The 24,446-nt window shown below is 34.2% G+C and overlaps 1 protein-coding gene across 7 annotated transcripts in view; it reads left to right on the top strand.

Moving 5' to 3' along the window:
- QKI (QKI, KH domain containing RNA binding) overlaps positions 1-24,446 on the top strand; it is a 142,756-nt gene that overhangs the window by 75,026 nt on the left and 43,284 nt on the right. For all 7 annotated transcript variants that reach the window (XR_012508511.1, XR_012508510.1, XR_012508509.1 and 4 more), the window contains exon 4: positions 23,396-23,539. Coding sequence is in view for 4 of the 7 variants with exons in the window: in XM_074368035.1 (XP_074224136.1) it covers positions 23,396-23,539 (144 nt within the window). In the remaining 3 variants the exon portion in view is untranslated. The remainder of the gene's footprint in view (positions 1-23,395; positions 23,540-24,446) is intronic.

Raw genomic sequence — 24,446 nt, 5'->3', positions numbered from 1 at the left:
CAGGCATTTGAGGCGGATGTTTTTAGACAATAGTTGTTTAATGAGCTGGTTGTATGTACAAGAGAAGAGAATAGGCTTGATTGCTTAGAATCCGATGTCTGAAAAAGTATTTTCCCAGATCTTATGTATTTGCATATCTAATTGCTATGTAATCAAAACTAAGTGAACTGTGGCTACTTGAAACTCCGAAATGAAAGGCAATCATCTCTACCGGGAGGAGGGGAAAAACCCCCTTCCATGCAAGCCAGTCTGAATATTAGCATTGCAGGCTTCTTGTGTTTAATTATAGGTGTCTGACTGAGCAGTAAATGTATGCTTGTGTAATAAAGTGAATTTGACTCTGAAACATCAGCTCTGCTTTTTGGTAACAGAGCACTGGCTTTGAGAGAAGTTAGCATCCATTGTGTATTCTGGTGATAAAGGATTGTGCCAGAATTGCTGTTAATTACTTGCTTTGTTTGATATGGAAAGTAGTGGTTCCACACTTCTTCCTATCAGTGACAGCACTCAATTAGAACATGTATTAAAGCAGTTATAATGCCCTCGTGTATCTGTTGGGAAGACATGAGGTGAAGAAAATTAACTTGACTTTTCCCAGCTGTTTATTGGCAGCTTTTTTTTTGTAAATAGAAAATAAATAGAATAGAAAACTGTTTATTCCAAGATGCAGCCTTTATGCTTTTATAGGCTTTAACGTTTTATTTTATTACTTCTTGCTGTCCCATAAATGGATTATTAAGAGAGATATTCCTAATATTCTTAAATGTTATTTGGAAGTTTAGTAGCCACTGGTTACCAGTTAAAGCTCTTTATATTTTAACTTATTTGAACTTTTGGATCAAACACAAGTTAAAAAATTGTTTTTTTAGTTCCTTTATTGTCAAATCAGTAAATTACCTGTTTGGTCTTAATTCACCTTCCTAACTTGGGCCTTTAATCAGTGTAAGTGGATAATTAATAACTGCTGAAGACTGCTGTCGGGAGATTCGGGCAATGCATGTGAAGCGTAAACGCGTCTGTGCATCCAGTGTGTGCTGCTTGATGCTGCTCTACTCAGTGCCATTTCTTTTAATGTTTGTCTCTGAAACATTTTTCTTTTAAAAAACTATAAATATATTGCAATATATATTATAAGCTTCCAATATGTTATGTCTTTCTGTGCTCTGCCTGCTGTAGTACTTTTAGCTAATGAATGCTGATATAGTGGAACACACTTACATACGTATTTCTCAGTGAACATGACATATCAAAATATTCTCAGCCAGCTGAGTGTTCTGTCTACATTGTGTGTAGTTTACTCAAATGCTGTAATCTCTGCCATTTGTTTTTTGTCCTTGAAATTAATTTTGACCTATGATATCTGATAAAAGATTTATAAGTTACAGTTCTGTATAGTATGCCGAATGAGAAAAGAAGAATTTTAATGAGAGTTTTGGGTATCTTCAGGGAAGAAAACTAACAGATGCTAAGTATCCGGAGGGATAAGTTTATGGTCTGGGAGAACTGAGCAAGGGTAGCTAGAAGAAACAGGATTTGTAGAGTACTGAATCACTGTATTTATCAAAATTTGTTAAAAATGTTTTCAGTGCTTTAATAAATACAGTGTGTAAATTAAACTTAAAACAATGTACTTTGCTATCACAGTTAGCCAAATTTAGAACTTACAGCTCAGAGAAGATTTATTGTATTAAAAAACTGAACATAGCATCTAAGCTCCTAAAATTTTGAAGAAAAGAAAAAAACTTCTGTGGTCATTTCCAAAGTATTTTATTGATGGTATTTACTGTTAAGGTAAATATTTACTGTTAAGGTGTGGATGGTGGGTAGAGATTATTGGTATATAGCAATTTCTTCTTAAGTATTATTTTGGAAAGATAAGGTGTGTTAATTAGGGATTATTTAATGGAATACTAATCTTTGTGAATTTTTTGGAGGCAATTGGAAGATATTTGTAGGTTACTGAGTTTATACATCCAAAGTCTCTTCTTGATAATGTAAACCCTGAGAAGAGAGCAGGTTCAGCCTGGGACCAAAATTAAGATAAAGAATTCCGGGTTAGACAATGCAAAATATGAAGCACAAGGGTGAAACTTTAACTTCCATTTCTTAAAGAACTCCTGAAATTTTTGCCCTCTTAAGATTATTGAGCTTAAAAAGAACTCCATTGTGTTTTGAATCTAATAAAAAATAATGTTTAGTTTGTTTAGGGTGAACTTGAAATTTATATTGTCATTTTAAAGGTAATTATTATACATGAATTCACTAATTTTCCCTCTCCTTTTAAAAAGCTTATTACTTCTGAATCCAAACACTTACTCTTAAGCTTTATTTTTGAAAGCACTGCTCACTTTTCTTGGCCTTCTGAAAATTGTTTCTTAATCTAAGGAAAAAAGTTTCATACTTTAACAAACTCCATTAATTGAGGTAAAAGTTAATCAAAGGGATGTCAGGTTTTTTTTGTGAGATTTTCCCAGTTTAGTGACATTTCTGTTATTGGTCTGTTTGCATAATTAATGTACTCGACACATTATTTTATAAAAATATATAATTGAGGGATCAGTCAGTAAGATCTGAGTGTATGAGAGTTTTATGATTAAAGAAAAACCCCTAACTTTGTGAAGAACATCTGCAGCTTACAGGAGGTTTCATGATACAAGTGAGGAAGAGGCCTCTAAGTCACGTGATTTGTGATCTCTACAGAGTTTCTAAGTGCTTAATCTGAGTTTCAGATTACATTTAGATTTTCCAAATCCTTTTCTAAGTAAATCTTAGGCAGTATGGTCGTATGAAGTTGGTTGTTTCCTACTCCACTGATCCCTTAGACATCTAGATCTCCATAAGCACTTATTTTATGGTTGATCACAGTTTTTGGTGGTAACTGTCTTAATCATCTGTTACATGCACAGTGCCTGGTACATTGTGGACTCTCAGGAATGCTTAATTAATGTTTCCCTTAGTATTTTGCACTTGAGTTAGTCACTGAAGCTCTTCATCTAAACTGTCAAATTAATTTTCTGTTTTCATTACATTATTGTAGTTCTTTCAGTATTGTGTTTTAAGATTTACATTGCCCAGTAGCAGTGTTGGTTAATGTGTTTGAATTTTTCCCTCTGTGAACCAGAAACACAAAGCTGTTAAACCAAGACTAAAATAAAAGACTCACTTAATTCTGGGATGACTAAGGGGAGATGGGCAGGAAATTGACTCTAAGCATAGGTATTGGGTACTAGAGCCAGTTCCACAGAAGGAAACTCGGCTTTGGGATGGGCTGTGTCACCTGTGAAGAGAGGCAGAAAGCTATGACTGCCACCTAGGAAATGTTTCTGTTGGCAGGAGGAAGGAGAGAGAGTATTGTAACTAGAACCAGGACCAGGCTGCCTGGTGATTTGAACACTGGATTATTGCTATCCCACTGGAAAAAAGAGATTTAAAAGAAGAACTTGAGTCTCTGCTTCCAGTAATGAATGAATAAATTACTATCAGACTGACTCACCTTCAGAAAACAACTCTAAAATATGTACATAATACAAGGCAACCCCAAGGCATGGGGGAATGAATACAAGCAGAGCTGGAATGGAGTTAGTTCTTGGAGGAGGGAAATTTATATAACGGATGTTTATTTGCCTGGCTTTTAGTCTAGGGTCAAACATGGTTAAGAAATGCTAATTGCAATTTGGGGGAAATCCATATTGTTGGAGAGAAGGGAATCCAAGAAGAAAAAGAGAAGGAGAAAGAATCTCCAAATTCTAGCTGATTCTTGAGTCACATGTGTACAGAACAGATTTAAAGAATCTGAGCTGAAGACCTGAACTGAGACCAGATTTGGCACCTAAGGAACAAAGTTTGCGGTTCTCAATTATGAGAACCTTATTGGTGTTTATAAAACATTACACTTGATAACTGGGGAATTCACAGTGTTCTCAAATGTGTATGTGCATTCATCAGGATAAAACATATGGTAGGCCATAAAGTAGAAAATAAAATTTATGTAATAAAAAACATACAGTAAAAAGGATGAGCTCTGACCAAAATGGAATTAAACCCCAAATATTTGGAAATTGAGCAACTCATTTCTGTATAATCCATTGGATCAAGAGATGGCACAAGAGAAACTAGAAAATATTTTTAACTAAATAATAATGAAAATACAGCATAAAATTTGTGAGATGAAGCTAAAGCAGTGTTCACAGGGAATGTATATCTGAATGTTTGTATATTTAAAAAAATTCAATTATCTAATTTTCTACCTAATTAAAATTTTAAAAATTAAGTACAGCAAACTAAAACCAAGGTAGGTGGAAAGAAGAAAATAAAAGAACAGTGTATCAGTGAAGTTAGAACACTTCCTCGCACCACGCACAAAAATAAACTCAAGATGGCTTAAAGACTTAAACATAAGCTAGGACATGATGAATCTCCTAGAAGAGAACTTAGGCAAAACATTTTCTGACATAAATCGTAGCAGTGTTTTCCTAGGTCAGTTCTTCTAAGGCAGTAGAAATAAAAGCAAAAATAAACAAATGGGACCTAATCAAACTTACAAACTTTTGCACAGCAAAGGAAACTATAAATAAAACAGAAAGACAGTCTGTGGACTGGGAGAAGATATTTGCAAATGATACAGTTGACAAGGGCTTCATTTCCAGAATGTACAAATAGCTCATACAACTCAGTAACAGAAAAACAAACAACCCAATCAAAAAATGGGCAGAAGACTTAAATAGACATTTAGTCAAAGAAGACATACAGATGGCCAATAGGCACATGAACGATGCTCAGTATCACTAATTATCAGAGAAATGGAAATCAAAACTACAAAGAGGTGTATCACCTCACGCTGGTCAGAATGGCCATCATTTAAAGGCCACAAACAGTAAATGCTGGAGAGTCTGTGGAGAAAGGGAGCCCTCCTACACTGTAGGTGGGAATGTAGTTTGGTTTAGCCACTATGGAAAACAGTATGGAGATTCCTTAAAAAAAAGAAAAAGAGTTACCATGTGATCCACCAGCCCTACTCCTGGGCATATATCCAGAGAAGACTGTAATTTAAAAAGATAACATGTACCCCAGTGTTGATGGCAGCACTATTTACAACAGCCATGACACGGAAGCAGCCTAAATGTCAATCAACAAATGATTTGATAAAGAAGATGTGAGGTAGATAGATCTGTCTATATGCACACACACACTTACACACACGGTAGAATGCTACTCAGCCATAAAGAAGGTTGAAATAATGCCATTTGCAGCAACATAGATGGGCCTGGAGATTGTCATACTAAGTGAAGTAAGTCAGAGAAAGAAAAATACCATATGATATTGCTTATATGTGTAATGTTAAAAAAAAAAAAGACACAAATTATTTACAAAATAGAGACAGACTCATGACATAGAAAACAAACTTATGGTTACGGGGGAGGAGCGGATGAGGAAGGATAAATTGGGAGTTCAGGATTTGCAGATACTAACTACTATATATAAAATAGATAAACAAGGTCCTACTAGGTAAACAAGGTTCCCTATGGCACAGGGAACTACATTCAGTACTTTGTAATGGCCTGTGATAGAAAAGAATATGAAGAGGAATATATGTGTGTACATGTATGATTGAAGCATTGTGCTGTACACCAGATATTGACACGACATTGTACACTGACTATACTTCGATAAAATAAACATTTAAAAAAATTAAAAAATATAGAATTCATTCAAAAACAAAGGTAAAACCACAGATCCAGTAGAAAACTGGGCAAAGTATGTGAAAGGACAACTGACAGACTAGGAAAGCAGGGTAAACAACAAACGCATGAAAAATGCTTCATTGATACTCAGGGGAATGCTCATTATAATGAGAGTAATATACCATTTGATACCCACTGGGTTGTCAAAAATAAAAATACTACCTGGGTCTAGAATGTGGAGAAACACACTCCCATGCAGTGAAGTTGGGAGTGTATGTTGATACAGCTACCTTGGAGAGCAGTTTGGCAGTGTCTGTCAGTAGTGGATGTTTTGTTTGCTTGTTTTTAAGATCTTGTCTGTGGAAATTCCAGTATTTGTCAGTTCCTTAATGACTCCCGCACATGTATTCTGGAAGATGGATATGAGGATGTTTTCTGTAGCATTGTTTATAATAAAAAATTGGAAATAGTATAAATGGCCATTAGTGGATAGATGGAAATTCTGGTCTCTTCATGTAATAAAATATTAAGTGAAAAAAAGAAGTAAATGCACTTGATTTGATGTATACTTAATCTTGAAATTGATATTTAAAAAAGGGCACAGTTTAAAATTTTTATTCTAGATACTTTTCTCTTTAGCGTTTAAAATATATTGATGTGTTCTTTATACATAGAACAGTTTGAAAAGGGTACCATATCACATGGTAATATGATGTTGTGTTATTCCGTATGTGAGATGGAATTTTAAGAGATTTTTTTTTGTCAGATTTATTGAACTGTTAAGAGATACTTTAAATGTTGAATACTTGACATGTTTTGGTGGGGGGGGGGAGGCCATAAGTATTTAGCTACTGTTTTCTATTTAAGATACAAAATTAGTCTAGCAATTGATGGTTAATAAGTGACCAGAGCTTTTCATTTTTCTATTTCTGCCTCTCAAATTACCTCACCTAATTTTTTATGTAGGAAATTATTTTCAGACTATCTTCTCATGATTAAATAGCAATAAACTAAGTGCAATTTTATTTTAGGATGTTAAAGTAAAAATGAGATGAGTGTCTTTCTATGAGTTATGTCTTCCCTTAAGAGTGTAGGCTGTTTGTAGAAACTTAAAAGTACATATGCATCCACACATTACACATGCATTCTACTCTGTGTCTGTTGCTTGCAACTCAGTAATATGAAGGTCTTTTTTGGGTAAAGTGGAGAATTTCTAAAAACTCATCTTTAATGATTTGTTATATCTTGTTAAACTTGGGGGCTTTATGGCCTTTTCAATATGCTTGTAATGCCTTGATGACTTATTTCAAGAAGTCTTCATTTTTCTCTATCTTAACTACTTTCCATCATATTTATTGAATAAGGATCAGTTGAACACGTTTAGTAAAGAAATTATTTTTTCACACCAAAAATAGTTATTTCTTAGCAGTGTGGGTTTGGTCCAAATTCTGGGATAGATTTTAAGTTTTTCAGCCTAAAAATAATCTTTAAACATATTATGATGACTGTGAAACACAGGTTGACCAAAGGATAGCCTCTTCGCATTCATGCCACAATTATGACTTTGGTGGCTTAATGAAATACTTTTAAATTTTATTGTGTAATTTTTATGAAGGTGAAACTTTAATGAAAAGAGTGTAAATCAGGGTTTAACCAAAGAAGCAGCAGGACACACGTGGATTTAGTGTGAGGAGTTGGCTTGTGCACTTGTGCTGGCTGCTGGTCTAAGGGTCCTGAACAGGCAGGCATGAAGGAAGATGCAGGGGAAGGGAGAGCAGTTGGAGGCCCATTTAGTGTTTGGAGCATCTTGAGTTTTGTTTTTTTTAAAAAAAGGCCTAATCCCTGTATTAAAAGTTTCCAACTAAAGAACTCGTGCCCACCCAGGATAATCTCCCTTTTAAGTAGAGTCAACTGGTTAGTGACTTTAATTACATATATAAAATTCTTACAGCAGCACTAGATTAGTGTTTGGTTGAATAGCTGGAAGGTGTATATATGCCACAGAATGGCCACTACCTCCTTTTTGTCCTCCAAGCTCTTGGAGAGGAATACACCTTATTGCTCACCCTAACTGGAAACACACGAGAATGGAACTCTGGCAACTGTAGGTCAGCCTAGCTGAGTTGACACACCCAGATAACTAACTTTTCTTACATAGTAGCTGCCTTTATTTTGGTAATTGATAGTAGAGTTTCATAGATGATCAAGGGATACAAATTTAGATACTGTTAGAAGATAGATACAAGATATATCAGCATTTCTAGGTGGCTTAGTCACCTGGTCCATTTTTGGCCTGTATGTAGTTTATACTTAATAAGTAGGTTTACCTGCCCCTGTTCTACTTGTTCTTTTTTCCCTCCCTGGCATTGATTTTATATGTTCAGTGTGCAAACTCCATTTAACATAAAATGTGAAGGAAAGTAGTAATTCAGAAAGTTTTTATCTAAGCAAGATGCTAGTTTTTGTAGAATTCAAGTAATCTAGAGAGATGTCTGATTCTTATCTTATATTGACTAGGAACTATAGAAGCTGGCTAGGTGAGTCCCATTTCCCAGGAAAAACAGGTCACATCAACTGAAAATTAATTAATTCATTTTTTGATTCCTTAGCTGACTTTAAGGATGTGTGTGTGTGGGGGGGTAGGCTGTATGCTAAGTGCTGAAAATACAGTCACAATATACAGTACCTACCCTTTTATAGGCAAAATGGACAAGTATAGATTCTAATTAGAAGGAGCTCTGATAAACAAGTTTGGAAAATAATATGTTTTAAATAGAAATATTTTTTCATTTGTCATATATTATTAGTTTTATTCCAGTAGTGAGCATAGCTGAGGAGAGCTGTAGACTTATATAAAGTCTGTAGGTTTCCTGGATCTATTTTTCAAAACAATTACAAACTTAGAATGTGTTACGGAAGAGAGTGTTACATACTTTATTCAGGGAGAGTCCTTTATTATTGTTGGTATTAAAGGATGTTTCATTTATAAGCAAGGGATATAAATTTAGGTATTGTTAACTGTTAATACTAAGGTTAAATTTGTACATGTAGATAAATTGTATTTTATGAACTGCAGGCTTTGAGGATTAAAGTTCTATTTATTGTGTAATAGTTCCTATTAACTGCTGAAAATAAAATCAGTTGTTCTTGTAGTATGGAACAACTTGGGGGGGGACCTGTTTTTCAAGGAAAATTGATTTAATTCAATTTATAAATTCATTTTTTCCCCCATGGAATGCCAGTTTTGTATTTTAATAAGAAAACCTGATGAGGTAAGCCTGGGAAGGCCACAATAATTGAGCCATTTCTAACTCTTCCAAATGCAATAGGTGTTCACAAAGGCTTCATTTTTTATGGCTTTCTGAATTTATTTATCCGTTTAGTATCTATCCTTACTTTTTTGAGTAGGATGAAAGTAGTTATCGGACTTCCTGTTCACCAAGAGGACCTATTGGTACATGTTCTGCTGTGTAGATAAACTTAAGAGAGCTGAACCCTGGCATTGTTAGAGTTGGTGTTTACTGAACATGTCATTTTCTCTCCCATTTCCCACCAGATTCTTTTTATTTCATTAAATAAACATCTATGTGTGAAGAATATTCTAAGAAATGTCAGGCAGGAATCCTAATCTTAAGTAAAATCCTAACCCATAGTAGAAATTAAAAGGTGAGGTACATAGATATGTGGAGCTGCCTTATCAAAGTGTGTCATTTATAAGGATCAGGTGACTAAGGCTTCTGGGAAAGTTCAGGGTGAAAGAACTCCTGAGACAGCTTGACGAAAAGGGGGCCTCAGAGAAAATGTCAGATTCCATGTGGACCTGAGAAGAGGATGGGTTCAGTGATGATGCTTCCGGTGATGATGCTTCCGGACAGCACAGTGGAGAGAGGACAGGAGAGAAAGAGTCACATTTGCACTCAAGTTCTGGGTCTTCCACTTCCTGGTCAAGGCCTTAAGACAAGTTACTTTCTCTGTCTGAGTCTCCTCATTTGTAAAGTAGCGTTGATGACATCTATCATTTGGGGTTACTAAATATTAAAGGATTATTTTTAGTATATTTTATATTTATTGTTTTAGAATATAGATAGTTGATCTTTAGATGTCTTTGATCATTTTCAAAAAGATGTTTTCTGTAATTATAATGTTTATATTAATATTATTTAAATTTATTGTTCTCAAAATTAACCACAGTAATTGTTAATGGTAAGCTTAATTCATAACCATTGCAATGATTTCATATAGTTGTTACAATGTTCCTTTTAGACCTGAGAAAATGTTTTCTATTGCATTCATATTTCTGTTAGCTGGTGAATAGCATCTGTTACATCTGTTCCTTAATTATTAGAAAGTGGAGCCAAGGATATTCTGAAAGTGGACTTGGATGTTCTGTCCAAGCAAATCTTACTGTCTTTAATCACTAGACTACAAGTAAATGTGCTCTTCTTTGGTCACTGAAAATATTTCCTTGGTCACCGATGAAACATATGCTTAAAGCTGTTATTAAGACTTTGAAGTAAATATTGTCTTTTTGATTATGCAGTTATATAGTCAGTTGATAATAGGGAGAGGAATTTAAGAATTTCACTTTAGTTCCATGTCTCTAAACTTGAGCATGCTTGAAATGATTTCTGATAAGGAAAACAAAACAAAACATGGATTCTCTAAACCTTTTTTCTTTTATTCTAATGAGAGATTATTCCTTTTTTGGCTGATGTAGTTGAATTTTTAGATAGTTAGGATACACTGTAAAAGTAACAAAAAATGATTAACATTTAACTTGAGCATCCATTATTATAACATTGATAATGTATGAGATATAAAAAAGTGACAATTAGTAGCAATAAAAAGTCTTTCAAGTTTAACAGGCCAGGTTTTATTTAGCAAAAATAGTTGAGGAATTTTTTAGAACAGTTTTTAGGGAAATTATAAATGTTGGCTGCATAACTGTAACTCATGAAGGAAAGCATTCATATAGCTATTTTTACCTATTAAAACCCCGATAGAATGGGGGAGAAAAAGATGAGACTGTTCTAAAAATGGTATACCATCTTCTGTTTGACCACCATCTGTTAGATGCAAATGTTTGAAGTGGTACTGTTAATTGTGTTCATACTTACTTATATTCAGACTTTGTTGAAACCCATTCAAGTCATGGTATCAACATCATTGAAGAATAATTTTAATGTTTTCAGTTTGTTAACATCTTTGAATATATAGTCTTACTCTGAATCAGTTAAATTTCAGAATTACCCACAGGAAGTGAAAGTAATTCGGAATCTTTAAGAGAAAAGGAAAATTGTATTATATAATTAATGTTCTGCATTAACTGTATCACTTTTATGGTTAAGTTTTGCCAGTCAAAGTATACTGAAGGGTTATAGTAAAGATACCACTTTTTATAGTTATATTTTGTTGGCCAAATTTTAATAAAAGATTACGAGAAAAGTCTTGGATTTTTATAGGTTTAGGATTATGGAGAGGCAGTGTAATACAGGAGAAACATAAACCTGGGGTACCTGGTATTCACTGAGTTCTTCCAATTAAGTAAAACTATCCTCTCTTTTTATTCACTGGGAAGTATGGAGATGTGAAATACATATTAACACTTTGGAAATACTAGGAAAAGAATGAACTCTGCTCACAATTAGCTGTTTGGACAATCCAGTTTTTTTTTTTTTTTTATCACCATCAGACATTATGTCATCCAAATTATTAGCCAAGAAATATACGGGTAAGTTATTCACAGTAGTTACACCTGCTACCACTTGGCTGTGCATTTGAGAACTGTTTGTAGAGCTTTTTAAAACGCTGATGTTTCCAGCATGTCCCTACTATAATTTATGGGGTGTGTTGTGGGTCCCTATCTGTATTTTTTTTAACTTGAAATAGGAATAATCTTAAGATAATTAAATATGCCAAATAATTTTAACGTTACAAATATTTTAGATAGACACACAAAGACTATTAACCATGGGTTTTATTTACTTTTATCATTGTAATCTTAATTCTAAAACTTTTCAAAGTTGACAGTCACTACCAAGAAAAGAATGATGACATTCTAGCTATTTGGGGGTGGGTACTTGTATCTTTTAATCGAGAGGAATTGCTGATCAATTCTTAATCAATTTAACTTATTTTTATTAATTAATTATTTTTTTTTAAACTGCAGCTTTGATTTTTAGGCTTTGTAGTTGAAAAACTGGGACTTCCCTCATAGTTGGTTATGTTAACATAGTAATAGAAAGTCCTGCAGTGGAATTAAGGGAAATATCTTAGCTGGAAAGCCATCTTTTAAGAAGAATAGGAAGAGGGTAGGGATAGGTACTATGAGGTAGTCACTGTCAAACATCCTTTCTTTCATTTAATCCTTGCAACCCTGTAACCTTTACAAATAAGGAATTAAAATTTCATGACATTTATTTTTATCATGTAACCTAGAACTCACTCAGGCTTAGCGTACACTTTCATAGCACAGCAAACTTTGGTGCCTGCACTCATCTCAGTTGCAATTAAATAGTTACTGTGTTACTACTTATTTCATGTCTGTCTTCCTTGCTAGCCTATAAGCTCTTCAAGGGCTTGCATGTTTGTCCAGTTACCTGTCATAAATCTTGTTCACTAGCAAAGTACCTTCTGTGGAGTAGAAAAACTCAGTAAATACTGAGTAAATAAATGAATATTTGAAGGAGTTACTCAGGGTTATTGAGATAAGGCTGAAATAAGGCTAGCATTCGAGTTTGTTTTCTTTCCCCACTATGTCATGTACCCTGCCTACTTTTGGGAGATAAGAAAAACTTAATTCCAGATATTTCTGCAGTGCTTAATATATGCGAAACATTTTGCCAGATATGTTAGGGGAAATGGTTTCTAATATATCTGGACAATAGTTTAGCATGTGTTGAGTAAAGAAAATACATAATGATTTTTAAAAAGCCTGTTATGAATTTAATAATGCTTTTTTAAATGAATTTGTATTGTGTTCATTATGGTTATATGCATGTATGTTGAGAAACTAGAAACATCATTTCATTTAGAGAATATGTGCACATATAAAATAAGACAGATATACAAATATTGAAGAGAAACTGGGGAAAATATCAAAAAAAGAAGTACATTCCAGATCTGTGTAGTGTAGAACAGAAAAATATTGAGCTACTGGTTATATACTAAACTCTTAGGCATTTTAAAATTGTGAGTAATTAAAAAAATGAAAAAGAACTCTTTTGTTCTCTGGAGGTTATAACTGTGTACTAGATGCAGAAGACTGTAATACAGTATTAGGTATTATGAAGCCATAAAATTCTATGGAAGGAAGCAAAGTGGGAGAGATGAATTCTGATAAGAGCGGGTGAGTTGGGGAAATACTATGGAAGAAGTAGTATTTGAATTTACCCTTCAATTTCATTAATGTTTTATAAGTCCTTTTTTTACTACTTTTTTAGTCTGTTTTGTATAGAACTCATGGAATAATCATGGTTCATTCCTCTTTCTGGGAAACTGTATTCATCCTCTATGTGTTGTTTCAAATCTAAACCTTATATGGAAGGCAGTTCAATGCTTTGATCAGCTGAGCTCTCCTCCAGTCTACAACCCCAGAGATTACAGGTGGATCTTTATTACACTTCTTTCTCCTAAAAGTTACATTTTAAAATAATTTTGTATTTTATTAAATATGTTTAACATTTTTATTGACTAAGTTAATAAAAAAAATTTTCTTATGCTAGTACTTTTTATCCCTAAAATACTTTCCAGTTTTTTTCTAAATTATAACTTCTTGTCATGTTTTATTTGCTATTGTTCAATCATCCCTTCTCTATATTCCTACTTGTGTCATTTCCTTTAAGCATCTGTCACTGATTTTAGATAGCAGCCTGTTTAATCCATGGTAACATCAGTTGTGAGATGATAGCTGCTCTAGCTGCTCTTCTCCGTGGTGTACAGGTAGAGCACATTTGCCACTTACCTCTGTTTTACAGATGAGGACACTGAGGTTCAGATATTTTGCCTGAGATTAAGCTAGTAAGTGATTAGTAAGTGTAGTATCACAAATTCCTTAGCATATTATCAAATGACTGTTAAAAACACTTTAAAGTAATTATTTTTAAACTATTGTTAAACTAATACTCTAAAAATACTGTTCTTTGTTTTGAATGTCTGGTAGAATTTACTTTCTGAATAAATTCCATCAGAAAAAAAGCAGCTTTGTTAACAGTCAGCCATGTGCTGCTGCTCTTTTACTGTTTCCTTCGAACTGTCATACGCAGACCTGGTGATGCTCTTTGCTTGAGGCAGCAAGTTACCCTGTAGGTGGATTTGTCAAAACAATTACCTTGTTCCTCATTCTAGTTTTGAGTGAAATAATTGTAATCTTTTGGGCTTTTTGTTTTTTAAATATTACATTGAATCTTTCTTGTCTTCTTGCTTAGTACACTGTTAGTTGTAAAGTCTAAAGACTTTAAAAGCAGAAGTCTATAATATGAAGTCAGTTTAGCTGAGTGACATTGGAGAAGTCCAGGTTTCTGCCCATTAATTTGTCTCATTTTCAAATGAGAAATAAGTGTTACAATAATACCTACTTCTAAGGTTTAAAAAGGATTAACTTTATGTATATAAAATGCTGAGTGTAAAGCCCTGTATAGGCTATTTTTTGTTAATTATATTAGCTGTGACTTCATTTTTGTATCTTATGCTGTGCTGTAGTAAATATTGAATAGTTATGGGGCACTTATTGTGGGCAGTAATAAGAGATAGGAATTGAGCCTGATTCCAGACTTCTTGGAGCTTTTTAGATAGTAATATAGATCAGATTTATGTCAAAAAAAATGATAAAATGGGGATATAGGAAACATTCCATCTTAGAGGACCTGGAAAATTTTTCATTGAGATGGTTTTTGAAATTGGAGTTTTGATGATTTGAGAAAGAAAATGAATATGAGTGGAAATGTTAGCCTTTTTTTTAATCTTCTTTCCTTGTACTGTCAACAAGTAAATATTTCAATGTAATATTTTTAAACATCACATTTTAAAACAGATGATTGTTTTTCTATGCCTTTAATAATCTTTTTTATATCTGCTAGATCCTGTACAAAGCTTCACATAATGGGCAGTGAAAGGCTTCTGTTAATGCTGTGAGGAAGCACTTCATGCTTCCATGGGCAGAAACTACTTCTACATGAGTGATTGTTAGCAAAGGAAACTCAGCTCAAAGTTTCCAAAAAAATTTCCTGCCAGTTCTTTATTTATATTCTCAATCTCTATTTTAATTAAACTTTTACCAGCCATTGATCTTTAAACTTTCTGAGAAATAAAATTAGAAATCACTTGATCATTCTTCTCCTTTCATGGGAAACTTTGCGTATATTTAGTTCAACCTCTGGCCTTAATTGTAACATCATCAGGATCATATTTAGCTTCCCAAATAGTCATGTTCAGAGTTGCTTTTGCGTACTGTAAGCAGCGCTCCGATCTAGTGAAAGTTTACTGATTTTGGTCATGATTGGGACAGACCAGTACTACTTGGCCATAACTGGTGATTGATACATAAGTTTAGTTTTGACACACAGTAATTGCAATTAAGTTAGTGGAATTAATTTATGAAAATGGAAATGAGGACTTATGTGGCAGTCTTCTAGTGTTGTATTTGTAAGAGCTAGATGTTTCTTATGAAGAAAAGGTATTGAGAATTGTCCTTTTGTTTTTTGACTTGGAAAATATTTGACGTAAAACCATAAAACTTCTTTGAATTTAACAAATTTCATTATGCTTAATTTAATAAGTATTTCTTGAATGCCTGCTGCCTATAAAGACATTCCTAGTTGACGATGATTTCAAACAAACTGAATATAAAAGTATTCTTATCTTTATATATTATTAGAAAATAACTTGCTTTGTAAACATGATTGTTACTGGACTCAAGCTCAAGGTAAAATTTTTTTGAAGTCAACATTATAACTAGATTCAGTCAATGAGCAATTAAATTATGTGTTATCTACTTTATGTCCTATTTCTTAATGAATATTGCCTAAACTAATTTAAGATTCTACGTACAACTGGAGGAACTTACGTGTTAGGCTTTATTACTTGGCTTAAAATGTATGTATTCATAGGTGTGTTATTGGAATCTTGGTTTGCTTAAATATATAGCACTTCAGAATTCCTTTCTAGAAGGTTTTGGCACGTGAACTTTCACATAAAGAGCACAGCAGGGGGAGAAGTCTTGTGCTCATTTGCCTGACTTCAAATGCATAATTAAAAGACTCTGTCAGCAGGGACTGGGGGCAGTCGGTGTGTTCTGTTGCTTCATGTTATAGAATTGCTTTGTTGTTCAAATAGATCCTGTAATTAGAGCATAATTTTAAACCTCAGAGGTCGGTGACTTGTTGAAGTTTTTTTTGTTTTTAATCAGAAACAAAAACAGTTTTGCAAGTTTTGGAAATTTTTTTTAGTTAATATTTTTACATCACTATATACAGCAAATGAAACGGACAGTGTTTTATTAAAAAGTAATGGTTAGAATATATTTCAGGACAATGATTTTAATTAGCCCTAACTTCATAATAATGTTGGGCTTATGTGTAAGAAATCATTTTTACCAGGTGCTTCCTCTGCTAGCTGTTGATACTGTTCTTCGTGTGACTTAATTAGTATTTTATTGACGAAGAAAGAGCACTTGAGTTGGAATTAGGGGGGAAAATCAAGAACAAATTTACCAAATAGTCATAATTAATCGGTTTCTTTGTGTGCATCCAAAGTCCCTACCAGCTCTAAAATTCTGTGGGAACAATATATGCCTAAAGTTCCATGCAAAAAATAAAAAAAATTTTAAGGTATAATAGTAAAGTAGAAAAAATTCTAAAGATTCAAGACTTCAGTGTTGTGTTTCTGACTCTTTCACTGATTTATGATACTATTTTCAGAAAATTTACCTAATTTTAAGGCTCTTGTGTAGGTGACGTCATGTGCTGGGGAATTAGTTGTCAAGAGTACAGGCTCTAACTTGCTGCCTGGTAGACCTGCCTGGGCAGCTGTGTCTGCTTTAACCTCCTTATTTCCATGCTGGTTAAGAATAATAGTACAGAGTCGCATGCCTGTTAGGAAGCTTGAGCGAGGTGATATATTTGTATTGCTTAGCACGGTACACGGCAAGCTTTAAGTGTTTAATAAAAGCTTAGGTGCTGTTGTTAACATCACCATTTTCATTTCTGAATTTATCATCCATCACCTGAGAGACTAAGAGCTAATTGGAATTTGTTATTTCTCTATAGTACATTTGTCAAGAATATAAACCGTAATAAAGTATCATTGGTAATTTGTCTTCTGCTTCAGAATCAGGTATGAATGATATTATAGAGTTGTTTTATATGCTACTGAACTTTACTATATAAATAAAGCTATATTGCATTTCCTTGAATGCTCTCTTTTTCATTTCTTCCTCCCTTAAATTAAAAAAGCCAAGATCAGCAGTTTTGAGCTTGGAACTTACTTTTATGTATACAGAGCAATTATTTATATATAATTTGTCTTTGCTGTCATTGTGCTTTGTTTTATTAACTTTAGTCTTACAGTTCTAGAAAGATTGACCTTTATGTTACTCCATTTTTCTGATACATTGAAACAAGGCAGTATTGAGGTGATAGAGTAAAGGGGACGTGCTGGCTTTTGTGGGGTACGAAAATTAGACTTCATGAGCGTCATCCTAGAAAATCTGAGATCACTGACTGGAAGAGAAATGAGAGGGCAAGACTAAAAGACAGGGGTAAAGATTTTCAAATGTAGCTTAAATGGGGGTCAAAAAGAAGCAGGCCCAGAAACAGTGATAAATGGTCAAGGGAAACTTACCTGGAGGCTTATATAAGGAGAGGCAGTATAATGAAGACAGCAGAGGGCTGTGGGGACGGCTGTGGTAGGTACATCACCGTATGATTTGGTATTAGATTTTAGTGATACTTCCCAGTAATAAAAAGCTCCGTTGTTCAATTCAGTTAACCTAATAGCTAGATTAAAACAATGCACAGATAGTAAATTACAGAAGGATACTTAGAGCAAAAGATAAATAAAAGTAAATATTAAAGCATTCTGGACATAGGTGATAAATTGCATAAACTTGTGGGTATCAGTATCCATGTTTGTGAATAGACCAATTTATTTACTATATGGAGTGAATATAAGCAAGAAATGGCACCTGGAATTAGCGTGGATTAAAGTGCATGTGTGAACTTACAGCAGCCTCTGTCAAGGCACGAGGAAGCTTATAATTGCATTTCAGAGATTTTCTATAAAACCGGTGGTCCTTGCCCTAAAGTTTTAAAAATCCGCATTTACTCAGGAAACTCATTCAGGATCAATAATAGCTGAGACATAATTATGGACATGTTTGAGAAGGAAGATAATAAGTTTGGACATGGGGAGTTGAGAGTGCTTTGGAGACACTGACATACACATGTCAAGTTGGCAGTTGCATTTGGAGGTCTAGAAATAAGCCGGAAGGACTGTGCTGGAAATGTAAATTTGGGAACACGTGGATGCAGATAACCACATTCTTGGGTATTGCTGAAGATTTGGTGGCACATAAATGAAATGACATTGCTTTGGATGACTATAAAACAGAAATTATAATAATTTGTAAAAATGAGCTATTTTTTCCACATCAGTTTCTCAGCTGTCTATTCCTGAAATACTATTTGAAATGTAACTGTAAAAAGAAGCTAATGTGTTATCAACCACTGTTTCTGAAAGATACAGATACAGTAAATATGGTATTACTCCATATTACCATCACTCTGTTTTATCATTGCTCTTCTCTGCTTCATTTAAACCTTTTCTTTGTTCCAAATTATTTATTAAGTGAGAAATTTGGGGAGTAGATTCTTTCTGCAGGTATTTTGGGATATAGAAGTAGGCACCCTATAATGTTACTCTTTCTTGTTTATGGCTGAAAGAGAACCTTTGTGGATATGAATTGACTTCTCGGTAGCGTTTGCCAATTCCAGATTGCCCTTATTACTGTGTAAGAAACAGAGAGTACAGGGAGAAATTTTATTTGTATTGAATAATTACTGTGCTCAAAACTCATTGTTGAAGGAATTTATTTAACCGTAACTTTTCCTGAGTTAGAGCGGACTACAATTTTGTAAATGTGGCTTCTGGGTGGAATGATCTTAAAACCTTTTTTGAAATGAAGTTTAATATGCTCATAGATTAAAAAATATGTCATTCTGTAAAGCCTGGTATAGAAAACATCCTCTTCTCTGCTGTCTAACAACCACCACCACCCACAGTCACTTCCTTCTTGTTAAGAGATTCTTCTAGTATTTATTCTCTGTTGCTACATTTGTGCTTACCTTGCCACTGCTTGATTTTTTTTGTTTTCATCTCACCTTTTCATTGTGGTGAGAACTCACTAGGCTCTTTGGAAGCTCTTATTCTTTAGTTTTGTTTTAAAAGTTTATATTATATTGATGATTTTTCTCCCTTCTGCTTTTTCTTTTTTCTGAGTGAGACATCTGTCATTCAGTTTCTGGACCTCTTGGACTAGTTGTCTAGTTTTTATACCTTCTCCATCATTTTCCACCTCTGTCTTTCCTACTACTTGGAGGGAGAATTCCTCCAATTTTTACCTTCAAATCCCTGTATCAGGTTTTTTGTTTCTAGCAGCATAGTTAAGTTTCAAGAGTTCATTTTATGTTTTGAATTCTTTTATTAATAAGCAGTTTTTACTTGTTTCAAGGATGCAGTATCTTCTCTTAACTCTCTCCTAACTCTCTGAGGATTTTTGAGTTTTTCTTCTCCCTACTCAGTGTTAACTTCCATCAGGTTGTTTTCTGTTGTTGGGCTGGTCAGACTCCCCAGAGAAAGCTCTTATAATCTCTTGCCCGTAGTGTGTGGGCTGGCTGTCCTCATTCTGGGCGTAGACTGAGGGAAAAGGCTCAGCCTTCAGTGTATAAATGGTCCCGTCAGCTGCCCCTCAAAACGCAGTCCTAGCAAGTAAAACTCTTTAGGAATAGATTTCTAGTCCTTTGTTAGAAATTAGGGAGTGCTGGAGTCAGCTGTTGGGGGACAGATGTGGAGATGCAGCTGTTCCTTAATGAGAATGTAGCCAGTCTTCCAGTTCCCCTACCCTTAACTTAACTTCCTCTGCTGCCAGATAGCTCCTCGGCCTTCGTGGAGGCTCTCCGGTATAAACTGGTTTCTTCTTGCCTGGGGTCAGCTGAGTCCCTGACTACTTAGCCATCTGCTTTCTAGTTTCTAAGTTGTTTCCTTTTCCATTTTCTTCCTTTATGAGTTAGTTTGTACATTTTAAACTCTACAGTGTTGTAGAAGAATTTTAGGAAAGAGTAAAAGTACACGATCAGATTAGTTTCACCATCTTTGTAAGTTTTTGTTCTTTCAAATGTCTTTAAAACCATAAGCAAAACTGTTCTAAAGCAAATGTTAGGACAAGTGTAAGGTTTTTTTTTAATTTTTGTATTTTTAACTGGCACTTAAGTTGATGGATTTATTAGGTGTATACATTTGCCAAAGTGTTTTACAGCTCAAAAATGTATTTCTTCAATAAAGCATAATTCAAATTATATTGCAACTTTATTCTTTGTTCCTGTCATGCTAATATCTCTTTGTTTTTAAATCCTCTGGCTTTTGTCTTCCCCGTGTATAAAAATTTCTGTGGCAGGTCACTTAGGATTTTAGTTTTTCATTCTTAGGCCTTTCTAAAATATTTTGGATTATAAATGTCCTTAAGTTGTCCTTGTGTTAGTATCTGTATGCATTCATGTCACACACACATATGGACACAAGCTTTTAGTGTCTTTGTCTACTAATTATAACATCTGTGCCAATTCTAGGTTGGTTTGATTGATTTTTCTTCTTTCTTATATTTTATTTTCCTGATCAGATGCTAGATAGTGTGAGTTTTACCTTGTTGGATGGATACTTGATATTCCTATAGTTATTCTTGGGTTTCATTCTGGGACATAGTTAAGTTGGAAACAGTTTGATCTTTTTAGGTCTTGTTCTTAAATTATTTAGGCCATACCGAAACAATGCTCAGACTAGGTTTAATTATTTCCCACTACTGAGGCAAGACCTTGTGTACTTGACCCAGTGTCTTCTGGTCTGACTCTGTGTGAGAGCCCCACACTTTTACCTTTTACCTTGAATCCTTTGGCTGGTTCTTTCTCTGATCTCTGGTGTTTCCTGTCACATATGCACTGATCAGTGTTTAGTTGAATAATGGAGTCGACTTTGTGCGTGTCTCCAGAGTTCTCTTGTGCAGCTCTTTCCAGTACTCTTTTTGGTGAACTCTAACTGCTTTGGTCTCCTTGGACACTAAGCTTAGTCTTTTCTCAACCCAGAGAGGCAGTCTGGTACCCTCCCCAGGGCTGCGGCCTAGAGATTTCTCAGGGCAGGGAGCCAGGGCAGCAGTGGGGCTTACCACGTTGATTTCCCATCCCTTAGCCTCACTGTCCTATCACCTGAGGTCCAGGGGCTTGAGGGCTGTTGTTTCTTGTGTTTGGGCAATTTTTTGGTTGTTTCAGGTGTGAGAGTGAATCTCGTTCATGTTACTTTGTCTTGATGGAAAGCAGAAGTCCCTTATTTGTATGGATGTAGCAACACTTTTGGATTCATTTAAAAAAAAATAACAGGGAACTTTTAGATCTGTCTATAAAAAATTGACAATTAAAAATACAGATTTTAGTAAGAAAATATTTTCAACATTTTTGACTTAAAAATCTGGAATTTAAAATTGGTTTTTATTGCCATAGTAGAAGTACATGTACACATTTTATATTTCACACACAGATAACCCTGAGGTTCCCAGTTTCTTGACTCCTTAAGTCTCCTAGTTGTTCATGATGTCCCCCTAGATGAAAAGAAATACTTAATAGTTTTTCTTATTATTAAATGATTATTTCCAAACAACTTAATCAGTTTATTAAAACAACTTAAATTTTTTTTAAAAATCTTTTAATTTTATTTCTAAGTAGCCATGTTATTTATTAGTGAACTTGTGTTTCTCTTGAGTACTGTTCAGCTTCTCAAACTTAGGAATCAAATTGGCCACTGCTACTCTCTTTTCCTGTTTCACATTGATTTTTGCATGGACTTAGCTTTTTACTACAGCAACCACTGAAAACCTGGCATTGCAAAGATATGATATCATTGAAAGGAATGTAGCATGATCTAACATTGAAGTCAAATATTTTGAGCTAGAAGTTTGCATGGTGTCTGACAGACATCGACTATTGCTGTTTCCCTTGAAATTTCAAATACCCCGTGGTCCCCCTATGAGCACACTGTTGTATCTCTGAGTTCACTCCTTAGGAACATGTAGATATGTACATGGCCTACCATAGGTGGATGTGTTGTTTCATTTCTCATTTGCTCTCAGAACGTTTGGATGCATTTTCACACTAGTGATATTAACAGAAAATAAAGGCAGAAGCTTATACTTAATTTGAGAACTTATTTCTATCCTTGTTGACCAAGTTCCATAGAATTTTTCCTGGCACGACGTCTGCAAACGTGTGTTGTAGTAGAAAGCTGTTTTATTATGCCAGTTTTATTGATTTATACCAGTTTTACTTTCTTTTATTGCAATCTTGCGATTTAGTTAAGTAGAGATCTTTTAAAGATGAAAGTTCAACAACACATTGTTTATCATTTGTATTTTGGTATGTATGGTATCTTACACTGAACCATATGCATGTATTTATACCATTTTTATATTGTTTATAGAGTTATATTCTTATTTTTTAATCTTTAAAATTTCACATTTATAAAATATTTATAAATATATGTATATATTATCTCTAACGTTTAAAGCAAGAAGCAATTCTGAAATTATTATATCTTAGGTGAAAGGGAGGTATGGCTAACTCTACTTCTAAACCTCCCTGTAGCTTGACAGTGTTTTCAGCGTGAGGATCACTAGGTGATCTGAAGATGTGAAGGAACTGAAACATAGATGTTCTCTATTAAACTAGTATGTATGAGCTGATGTGATTTAAAGAGTGACCTTACAGTTCACTGGTTCTAAACTGAGGCCTGATAGAAATACAGTTAAGACTGTCCTTTCATTTATTTCTTGTGATTATTATTATAACGAAATGGTTCCATAATTACTACTTGAAATACTTAAGGCAAGTGACATTTGTCTTACACAATAATGTCAGTTTGCAAAATGCTTTTTCTAATCTTGATTTCGGCTAGGATTATTAAAAGTAGTTGTAACGGAAATGAAAGATCTCAGAATTTGAGAATGAAAATGCTGATTCAGTTCCTAAATTGGCAAGTTATTAGCTGTGTGACCTTGACAAATGACTTGCTTAAATTACCTTGATGACCTTCCGTTTGCTCAAATAATATATGGAAATAGTAATATGCTCTTCATGATAATCTAAGGATAACACTTGTACATAACTGTCTTAGTACGTGAGAGCACTGCAGGAGTTGTGATTGCTTTGCTCAACCTTGTCTTCTTAGCATCTGGCTCCTGCTTACTACAGAGTAGGTGCTCAACAAGAACTTGTTGACTCAGCCGTCAGTGTCCAGCAGTCTCACAGGCTTTTTGTCTGGAAAAGAATTTAAAAGGTTTATAATGTCATAGCGAAACAGTGCAAGCATAGCTTACATAATTGGCAGAAGGGTATTACTTTGAAAGATATACTCTCTCTGAGAAGAAAAATTTGTGATAGTATGCTTTATAAATTTTTTAGGAGGAGCAAAATCGAGGCAAGCCTAATTGGGAGCATCTCAATGAAGATTTACATGTACTGATCACTGTGGAAGACGCTCAAAACAGAGCAGAGATCAAACTGAAGAGAGCCGTTGAGGAAGTGAAGAAATTACTGGTACCTGCAGTAAGTAATAATTTCCAAATCTTAGATTTGGGCTTGACACTTTTTTCAATTTAATTTTAAGTTATAATGTTTATGTTAATAAATAATAGGTTGTTATTTGTTAGCAATTTTATTTAAGCAGAAAACATAAAAATAATTTATAAGTCATTTACTATAGAAAAATAGACAAACATAAAAGTTGCTCCGATCCTCAAATGGGAAAGCTTGCTTATTTTTTTATGAAGGAAGTGTTGTGAGGGGAGCAAACTCAGCGGCCTACTGTTCAGAAGTATTATTGCCTTTGTGTCACTGTGTTACAGGGTAAGAATGTAGGTACATCATGAGATAATGAAAGCTCTTTTGTGGAGCAGTTTCTCATTGCAAATAATTAATGAGTTTACAGAAGTCTGTACAAGTTAATATTTATATTGAGTAAGCTATATTAGTGGGAGCACATTATTTGCTATCGACATTCATATTTAGGTGTTCAGGTAAGAGATGAAAAAGAATTTTGGAGGCTGACATCTCATAAGAGAGGACCCCTGGTACCTAATGCTCTCGTCCCCCTTCCATTCTCTTTTCTCTCCCCTCTTAAACCTGCCCTCCATTTTGTCTTGTCTTCATTTTTACAGACATTTTAGTAGCTTTTAGAAATGATGATTGAATTATTACCAGAGTATTATCTTTTTGAATGAAAAATAAATTACTGTTGATCCTTGAACAACTAAGAGGTTGATCCACATTCAACTTATAGACGGCCCTCAGTATCTGTGATTCCTCTACATTCAAGGATTCCACCGACGACAGACCAAGTAGTTTTGTAGTATTTGCTATTGAAAAATATTCATGTATATATGGGCCTGCGTGGTTCAAACCCACATTGTCCAAGGGCCAACTGTATTGGCTTTTAAGTTATTATTAAAGTATT

This window comes from Camelus bactrianus, chromosome 8 (genome assembly GCF_048773025.1).
Source record: "Camelus bactrianus isolate YW-2024 breed Bactrian camel chromosome 8, ASM4877302v1, whole genome shotgun sequence".
Lineage (NCBI taxonomy): Eukaryota > Metazoa > Chordata > Mammalia > Artiodactyla > Camelidae > Camelus > Camelus bactrianus.
The sequence above is the reverse complement of the archived record's forward strand: the minus strand, read 5'-3'. Positions and strand labels throughout refer to the sequence as shown.